Source organism: Hyla sarda, chromosome 6, assembly GCF_029499605.1.
Source record: "Hyla sarda isolate aHylSar1 chromosome 6, aHylSar1.hap1, whole genome shotgun sequence".
Classification (NCBI taxonomy): Eukaryota; Metazoa; Chordata; class Amphibia; order Anura; family Hylidae; genus Hyla; species Hyla sarda.
The window spans coordinates 293,300,962-293,310,692 of NC_079194.1; the positions used below are offsets into that span (position 1 = coordinate 293,300,962).

The following is a 9,731-nucleotide window of genomic DNA, read 5'->3' on the forward strand; positions in this document are numbered from 1 at the left end:
ACGTGTATAGACCATCGGATACATTGTATGTGGAGTTGTCCCACATGCTGCTGTATATAACGTGTATAGACTGGATACATTGTATGTGGATTGTCCCGCATGCTGCTGTATATAACGTGTATAGACTGGATACATTGTATGTGGAGTTGTCCCGCATGCTGCTGTATATAACGTGTATAGACCATCGGATACATTGTATGTGGAGTTGTCCCGCATGCTGCTGTATTATGGAACATTACAAGTCCTAATATAATGAACCAGGACAAGGAGCGGAGTCGGAGGACATTTGGCTCAGGACGGGATTGTGGGAGGGAATGTTACAGAACAGACACCACATGGACTTATCTCCTCCTCGTGGGAATAAATATTTCAGAACAGCCAGTAATATTTGGAAACTGTGAGACCCATCAATAAACCAACAAATCTGTTTGTTCATATTGTCCAGGGGCCACTCACCCAGCTTTCCCAGGCTCCTGAATGGAAATTCTTACTAAGGGTGCAATCACATGTAGGAATTGTGGATCAGGCAGCCGGATACAGCGAAAGCGTCTCTTTCCATATCGCTCACTTCTCAACCGCATCCGTTTTTTCAGTTAAAATACTGAATATATTTGGAACATGGCTGCCGCAGCCACAGCCTAGATGTTGGAGGACCCTCATTTTGCTGAGTTGGAGGAGCCAAAGAAGCATTAGGGCATAAATTGTCATATTTACCATACAGGAAAGTTGGTTGACAACCTCTTTGGAAGCTGTTTTGGAGGCCAAATTGGTCACTCAGCTTTTCTAAACTACTAACAAGAATAATGTGCTTAGTCCTAGCGAAATGTAGGAGTCAGTGATATTTTTCTATAGGATTGGACAGATTTGTCTTTCAGAACTGTAGGAAAGCTAGGTGACAGACTCTTTGGAAGACAATCTGAAAAAAAAAGGGGGGGGGGGGCAGAGGGGTCTGGAGAAGGGGGACACAAGTGTGGAGGGGGGTGACAGAGCAGTCTGGAGGAGGACATAGGGGTCTGGAGGAGGACAGAGGGGTCTGGAGGAGGAGGACAGAGGGGTCTGGAGGAGAAGGACAGAGGGGTCTGGAGGAAAAGGACAGAGGGGTCTGGAGGAGAAGGACAGAGGGGTCTGGAGGAGGACAGAGGGGTCTGGAGGAGGACAGAGGGGACTGGAGGAGAAGGACAGAGCAGTATGGAGGAGAAGGACAGAGGGGTCTGGAGGAGAAGGACAGAGGGGTCTGGAGGAGAAGGAGAGGGGTCTGGAGAAGGAGGACACAGGTGTGGAGGGGGGTGACAGAGCAGTATGGAGGAGAAGGACAGAGCAGTCTGGAGGAGGACATAGGGGTCTGGAGGAGGACATAGGGGTCTGGAGGAGGACAGAGGGGACTGGAGGAGAAGGACAGAGGGGTCTGGAGGAGAAGGACAGAGGGGTCTGGAGGAGGACATAGGGGTCTGGAGGAGAAGGACACAGGTGTGGAGGGGGGTGACAGAGCAGTATGGAGGAGGAGGACAGAGGGGTCTGGAGGAGAAGGACAGAGGGGTCTGGAGGAGAAGGACAGAGGGGTCTGGAGGAGAAGGACAGAGGGGTCTGGAGGAGGACAGAGGGGTCTGGAGGAGAAGGACAGAGGGGTCTGGAGGAGAAGGACAGAGGGGTCTGGAGGAGAAGGAGAGGGGTCTGGAGGAGAAGGAGAGGGGTCTGGAGGAGAAGGAGAGGGGTCTGGAGGAGAAGGAGAGGGGTCTGGAGGAGAAGGAGAGGGGTCTGGAGGAGGAGGACAGAGGGCTCTGGAGAAGGAGGACAGAGGTGTCTGGAGGAGGGGGACAGAGGGGTCTGGAGAAGGAGGACACAGGGGTCTGGAGGAGAAGGACAGAGGGGTCTGGAGGAGAAGGACAGAGGGGTCTGGAGGAGAAGGACAGAGGAGTCTGAAGGAGAAGGACAGAGGAGTCTGGAGGAGAAGGAGAGGGGTCTGGAGGGGGACAGAGGTGTCTGGAGGAGGAATACAAATGGGTCTGAAGGAGAAGGACAGAGGGAACTGGAGGAGGACAGAGGAGTCTGGAGGAGAAGGACAGAGGGGTCTGGAGGAGGAGGACAGAGGGAACTGGCAGAGGAGGCAGACAAAAGAGTTTGGAGAGGACAGAGATGTCTGAAGAAAGGAACAGAGGAGTCTGGAGAAGTAAACAGAGGACGTTGGAGGAGTCTGGAGGGGACAGAAATCCGGAGGAGACAGAGGAGATTTGTGGAAACAGATGGGGTTGGAAGAGGACAGAGGAGTCTGGAGGGATAAGAGGGGTCTGATATCCCCCTCTCCTTACATGCATACTGCAGCAAAACCAGCAAACGTGCATATGTTGTCGGAGTGAATAGCTGTCGGCCTACATCTATTCAAGGTATACGGCCATCTTATGTCTTCTCGTGTCTTTCAGGAGGCAACATTGTGGTGACCCAGTACAGGATGTTGTACTGTCAGGTAAACGTTGCATTGGGCACTTCCAGTGTCACTGTTCTGGGCCCACTACTCCAGGGTATATTACATTTTGTTATCTTGTGATTTTGTGTTATGCACATGTTTATCAGTGTTACTTTATCTTTAAGGGAAGTTATGCAGAGTAAACAATGTGATCCTGATGCCCCAATGGGAGGCCACCTAGCCTAATCCTTAAAGGGGTTCTCCACCATAAGGTGATTTTAGTATGTACCTGGCAGACAGTAATGGACATGCTTAGGAAGGATCTGCGCTTGTCTTGGGGCTAAATGGCTATGTTGTGAGATTACCATAATACTGTGGTTAGCTTTTTGTGAACTGGTATTTACTGTTTGTGTTTTCTTCTTTTGCCTACAAATCCCATAAATCCATTTTCCTCCCTCCCACACATCAGCCCCCCCCACCCATTGAAACATGAATGAGCTGCATCCATTCAAAAGACCTGTGGTCTTCAATCAGGGTGCCTACAGCTGTTGCATTAGTTGCAGATGGATCTCTCTCCCACCAAGCGATCCCTCCACCCTTTGAAGCAGACAGGCTCCCTGTCATCAGCTGACTAGTGATGTCAGGTCTCGGCCGCATTGCAACCTGGGAAAAATCTGTGACAACAGTCATTTTGTATGCTGTTAAAAATGAATATTGGGGTGAAAATCACAGAAGAATTGTGAGAAAACCGTCACACACAGATACAGACACTATATTATGTACTACACTAACTTTACAGCCCCTGTAGCATAGTCAAATAAAAAAAAATTCCTGGAATACCCCTTTAAGTAGAAAAAGGGGGGGAGGAGCTAGTCAGTGTAGTAGTTGTTGGAGAGGAAAGCTGAGGTACAGTGTGTAGAGAAGACGTTTGTGGTAACCTGAAGGAGTCCTGAAGAGAAGTAAAGAAGTCAGTCACTACACATTGCATAGGTCCAGCCTGTAGTCTTGGATAGGAGGAGATAAAAAGCCTCAGGCAACTCTTGGTCTCATAGTCTACAGTCCATGCCTGGCAGTAAGCAAAAGCTTCGGGGGAAACTACAACAGTTACTCTTCTGTCTGCATTGGTGGTCTCAAGCCACAAGTCTAAAGTCTAACAACCTACAGTATGCAATAGCTAGAAGGCAGTGAAGTAAAAGCTACTACAAGTCCCAGCAAGGCAAGAGGCTCCACATGGTTTCTCTGCACTTCCCCTGCTCTAATCTCTACTGTAAAGGATATTACCATCATTCCCGGCTCAGTTAAAGATAGTTTTCCATAACCCTGCATCTGTGGTCATTATTGTCCCCAGCGCGTGGCCCAGGAGAACTGTCTAAACCTTGAAGCGTGGTGGTTAACGCTATCCTGGTGTCACGAACTATACCTTAGTTTCACCCAAAACCATTCAGGATTTGCAGCCCATGGTCCCATGGGACATCAGGCCCCATAGCAGTCATAGATGTTATGTACACAGGGACCATAAAACAATGCACTCTTCATCCCCTGTCAGTGACCACCCTTCAAAAATGCTAAGTAAATAATGTGACATTTAAAGCCTTTCTGTGTTCACATGAGTATTGCCTCCCTGAAGACCCCAAAGACAGCTAATAAGACTGAAAAGGTCACTGGAAAGTTTGTGTGTGCTGCCTGGGATGCTAATGTGGAACATTAATGTCAAAATAGGACATTGTTTCCCAACCAGAGTGTCTCCAGCTGTTACAAAACTACAACTCCCAGCATGCCCGGACAGCCTTCGGCTGTCCGAGCATGCTGAGAGTTGTAGTTTTGCAACAGCTGGAGGAACACTGGTTAGGAAACACTGCATATTTTCATTGATATTGATGTAATGTATCCCAAATAACAGTGCTTTATAGTACCTACATAATACCGCCATGCAGTGCAGGTAACATGTAATAGGGACATCCCGGTAGAGTGAGCAAAAAATTGTGCCATACAGTGAACAAAAAAGGGTGCCATACAATGAACACGTAACAGTGCCATACAGTGAACATGTAAAAGTGCCATACTGTAAACGAATAACAGTGCCATACAGTGAACTTATAACAGTGCCATACTGTAAACGAATAACAGTGCCATACAGTGAACTTATAACAGTGCCATACTGTAAACGAATAACAGTGCCATACAGTGAACTTATAACAGTGCCATACTGTAAACGAATAACAGTGCCATACAGTGAACTTATAACAGTGCCATACTGTAAACGAATAACAGTGCCATCCAGTAAACGTATAAAAGTGCCATCCAGTAAACGTATAACAGTGCCATACAGTAAACGTATAACAGTGCCATACAGTAAACGTATAACAGTGCCATACTGTAAACGTATAACAGGGAAATACAGTAAACATATAACAGTGCCATACTGTAAACGTATAACAGGGACATACAGTAAACGTATAACAGTGCCATACAGTGAACATGTAAAAGTGCCATCCAGCAAACGTATAACAGTGCCATACTATAAACGTATAACAGGGACATTCAGTAAACATATAACAGTGCCATGCAGTAAACGTATAACAGTGCCATACAGTAAACGTATAACAGTGCCATACAGTAAACGTATAACAGTGCCATACAGTAAATGTATAACAGTGCCATACTATAAATGTATAACAGTACCATACAGTAAACGTATAACAGTGCCATGCAGTAAATGTATAACAGTGCCATGCAGTAAACGTATAACAGTGCCATACAGTAAATGTATAACAGTGCCATACAGTAAACTTATAACAGTGCCATACAGTGAACGTATAACAGTGCCATACAGTAAACATATAACAGTGCCATACAGTAAACGTATAACAGTGCCATACAGTAAACTTATAACAGTGCCATGCAGTGAACGTATAACAGTGCCATACAGTAAACGTATAACAGTGCCATACAGTGAAAGTATAACAGTGCCATACAGTAAACTTATAACAGTGCCATACAGTAAACGTATAACAGTGCCATACAGTAAACGTATAACAGTGCCATACAGTAAACGTATAACAGTACCATACAGTAAACGTATAACAGTGCCATACAGTAAACTTATAACAGTGCCATACAGTAAACGTATAACAGTGCCATACAGTGAAAGTATAACAGTGCCATACTGTAAACGTATAACAGTGCCATACTGTAAACGTATAACAGTGCCATACAGTAAACGTATAACAGTGCCATACAGTAAACGTATAACAGTACCATACAGTAAACGTATAACAGTACCATACAGTAAACGTATAACAGTGCCATACAGTAAACTTATAACAGTGCCATACAGTAAACGTATAACAGTGCCATACAGTGAAAGTATAACAGTGCCATACTGTAAACGTATAACAGTGCCATACTGTAAACGTATAACAGTGCCATACAGTAAACGTATAACAGTGCCATACAGTAAACGTATAACAGTACCATACAGTAAACGTATAACAGTACCATACAGTAAACGTATAACAGTGCCATACAGTAAACGTATACCAGTGCCATACAGTGAACGTATAAGAGTGCCATACAGTAAACGTATAAGAGTGCCATACAGTGAACGTATAAGAGTGCCATACAGTAAACGTATAACAGGGACATTCAGTAAACATATAACAGAGCCATTCAGTAAATGTATAACAGTGCCATACAGTGAACGTATAACAGTGCCATACAGTGAACGTATAAGAGTGCCATACAGTGAACGTATAACAGTGCTATACAGTGGACGTATAACAGTGCTGTGGTGTCCCGGTACCGTATTGCATACCGTACCTTGTATGGTGGTCCCCAAAGTCAGAGTTACTACGTTAAGGTAGGGTCCCCCAGGTGGGACAGCCCCTAGTCGCCTCTTTTGTAATGTCTAAATGTATATATATTTAACATAATGTACATTAGTATGCTTACCTTCGGTCATGTGACTATGTTGATTCCTCTATGGTATGTTGGAGGACCTTTGGAGGTCCTTGGGTCACATGATTACCCATAACTCTATGTGCATAAGATTGACAGTTGTTATGGACCAGTGAGCTTTAGTCCAGCCCCTGCCCATATAAGGGAGCTGTAGCCAATGATCACTCTCTTGGGTTGCTGCTCTTGTGGATGCCGGACTAGCAGGACGGATCTGCGCAACTTTCAAAGACAAGCTAGGCCAGAAACCTGCCGGCCTCAGCCTAAACTAAACCGTGAGTTAAAATCTCAATCCCCGCTAAAGCTAGCATGGTTACTGGACCGAATCTAAACCCCTAAATCCAGTGGATCACCGCAACAAATTGCCTTCCTAAGCTTAAGTAGACTCACGAGGTCCCAACCACTTGTCAAGCTTTAACAGACTCTGTTGTATGGATTGTTCCTGTTCATTATTGCCTAAAATCTTCAGTAAAAGTTCCGACAAGTTTCTGCAAATCTCCGATTGTGGACAATCAATTATTTCCTATCTCCCTATCGCTCTTAGGAAGGGTGGCGGTAGGACAAGCATAAAGAGAATAGCCCTCACCCTGGCATCACGAATAGAAAGGGTTAAGCAAGCACCCTTAGTAACCGCACAGCTACACCCCCATAAACCCTACTCCCCCAGGCTATCACAGTGCCATACAGTGAACAAATAACAGTGTCTGACACTGTTTATGGGAACATCTTTTTTGATAATGGTTCAATAAGGAATGGGCTTAAGTCTAAGCTGCTGTGTGAAGCTGTCGGAGTTACACTTTACATGTTCCCATCTCTGGGACTCTTAGTTGGGATTTCTGCTCAGCCCCACTTATCTACCGCCTGGTTAAGCACTAGGTGTTCCCATGGATACATTGTTGTCTTCTCGATAGAAATTGACAGTTTCTTCATCTTCCTCCCTGATTACCGTCTAGAGATACGATGAACAAATATCTGCGCAGAATCCCCCGAGAGGCGGTACGGGGATCGGCAGCTCCTTCTATCCCCCCTTTAATTAATCTGTGCTCAATGTTTATCCAAAGGATATTTCATGATATTACGGTATTATCAGATTACACTGGAATATGATGCGGGGCCCTGAAGATTAGGCTTTATGCTGCACATATCAGGATGGGGGGGGGGGGGGGGACTTATGTGTCAATCAGATCAGAGCATTGCGATGGGGCATCCTTTATATAAAGATGCAGGGCTCCTCATACCAATGGGAAATTATATTGGAAAGGTTTGATTGACAGGTGAGTCGGAAAGGAATATATTATGAATAGAGATGAGCAAAATGTATTAAAGGGGTATACCCAGGGCCGGCTCCACCTATAGGCCAAATAGGCAGCCGCCTAGAGCACCCTCTTGATGAGGGGCGCTGTTCTGCCCTCTGCAAGAAAGTTATTTCTTCAGGTCCTGAATGCCACAAAACTAAGTATCTCAGTAGTAAGGTGGGGCGTGTCAATGGGAGGAGTCAAGGGGGAGGCAAAATTCGCTTTTGCCTAGGGTGGCGAAAATCCTTGCACCAGCCCTGGGTATTCCCACTCATCTCTATGATCATAGAGGAAACTGTGTGGCCATACAGTCACAGCTGCACAGTCCTCTCTATTCCCTCTCTGCATTAATCTATATAATCCTAGAGAGAACTGTGTGGCTATACAGTTACTTCTACGCAGTCCTCTCTATCCCCTCCCTACACTCATCTCTATGACCATAGAAATAAAAGTGTGGCTATATAGTTGCAGCTGCACAGTCTTCTACATCCCCTCCCTGCACTCATGTGTATAACTATAGAGAGAACTATGTGGCCAAACAGTTACAGCTGCACAGTTCTCTCTATCCTCTCCCTGCACTCATCTATATGACCAAAGAGAGAAATGTGTGCTCATACAGTTACAGCTGCACAGTTTTCTCTATCCCCTCCATGCATTTATAGATATGATCAGAGAGAGAACTGTGTGTTCATAAAGTTACAGCTGCACAGTCCTCTCTATCCCCTCTCTGCACTCATCTCTATGATCACAGAGATAACTTAGTGGCCATACAGCAACAACTGCACAATCCTCTCTATCCCCTCCCGGCGCTTACCTCTATTATCAAAGAGAGAACTCAGTGGCCATACAGTTAAAGCTGCACAGTCCTCTCTATCCCCTCCCTGCATTCATCTTTATGATCATAGAGAGAACTGTGTGATCATACAGTTACAACTGCACAGTCCTCTCTATCCTCTCCCTGTGCTAACCTCTATTATCACAGAGAGAACTCAATGGCCATACAGTTACAGCTGCACAGTCATCTCTGTCCCCTCCCTGCACTCATCTTTATGATCATATAGAGAACTGTGTGGTCATACAATTACAGCTGCAGAGTCCTCTCCATCCCCTCCCTGCACTTATCTCTATGATCATAAAGAGAAACGTGTGGCCATACGCTGACAGACCCCAGCTATGCAGCATTAACCCTTCAACTGGCCGTTCTTACATTAACCCCTTCACTGTCCTTGCCCATTAGGGATGTAGACCATAGCCTTCATTACCCTATACCTGGATGCAATGGGTGCTATGACTAAATTCCTGGGTGCTATGATGCCCTGTATATCGGTCTGTGTTATATATTATTAGGAAGCTGTATGGTAATATTTATTTGATGCTTCTTTTTGTATTTCCCGGCTTAGAGGAAGCAGAGCCATTGATGCAAATGAGTTACTGGTGGGGGTCGACAGCCGTGAAGAATAATTGCCCCAGCCCGGGGTATGGGGAGGGGGCCTGGACTGAACTTTTGCCCCATGGCGCATAAGCCTTTAGTTACACCAGTGTTTTTCAAACAGTTGGGGGACAATCATCAAAACGTGAGCAGAGGAAAAGTCGACCAGTTGCCCATAGCAACCAATCCGATTGCTTCTTTCACTTTCGAATAGGCCTCTGAAAAATGAAAGAAGCGATCTGATTGGTTGCTATGGGCAACTGGTCAACTTATCCTCAGCAAAGGTCTTGATGAATCTCACCCTAACTAGTGTGCCTCCAGCTGTTGCAAAACTACAATTCCCAGCATGCCCGGACAGCCGAAGGCTGTCCGGGCATGCTGGGAGTTGTAGTTTTGCAACAGCTGGAGACACACTGTGTAGAGTTACACCCTAGCTTGAACTGTATATACGGTGGGGGAGATTTATCAAAACCTGTCCAGAGATAAAGTTGCTACCATAGCAACCAATCAGATCGCTTCTTTCACTTTTGAATAGGCCTCTGAAAAATGAAAGAAGCGCTCTGATTGGTTGCTATGGGCAGCTGGTCAACCTATCCTCAGCAAAGGTCTTGATGAATCTCACCCTAACTAGTGTGGCTCCAGCTGTTGCAAA

At 45.6% G+C, this 9,731-nt stretch overlaps 1 protein-coding gene across 1 annotated transcript in view; it reads right to left on the reverse strand.

Moving 5' to 3' along the window:
* Nucleotides 1–9,210, reverse strand: part of TP53I11 (tumor protein p53 inducible protein 11) — a 119,848-nt gene extending 110,638 nt beyond the window's left edge. The window contains exon 1 of the mRNA XM_056527775.1: nt 9,083–9,210. Coding sequence (XP_056383750.1) covers nt 9,083–9,163 — 81 coding nt within the window. The 5' untranslated portion in view covers nt 9,164–9,210. The remainder of the gene's footprint in view (nt 1–9,082) is intronic.
* Nucleotides 9,211–9,731: the final 521 nt, after the last annotated feature.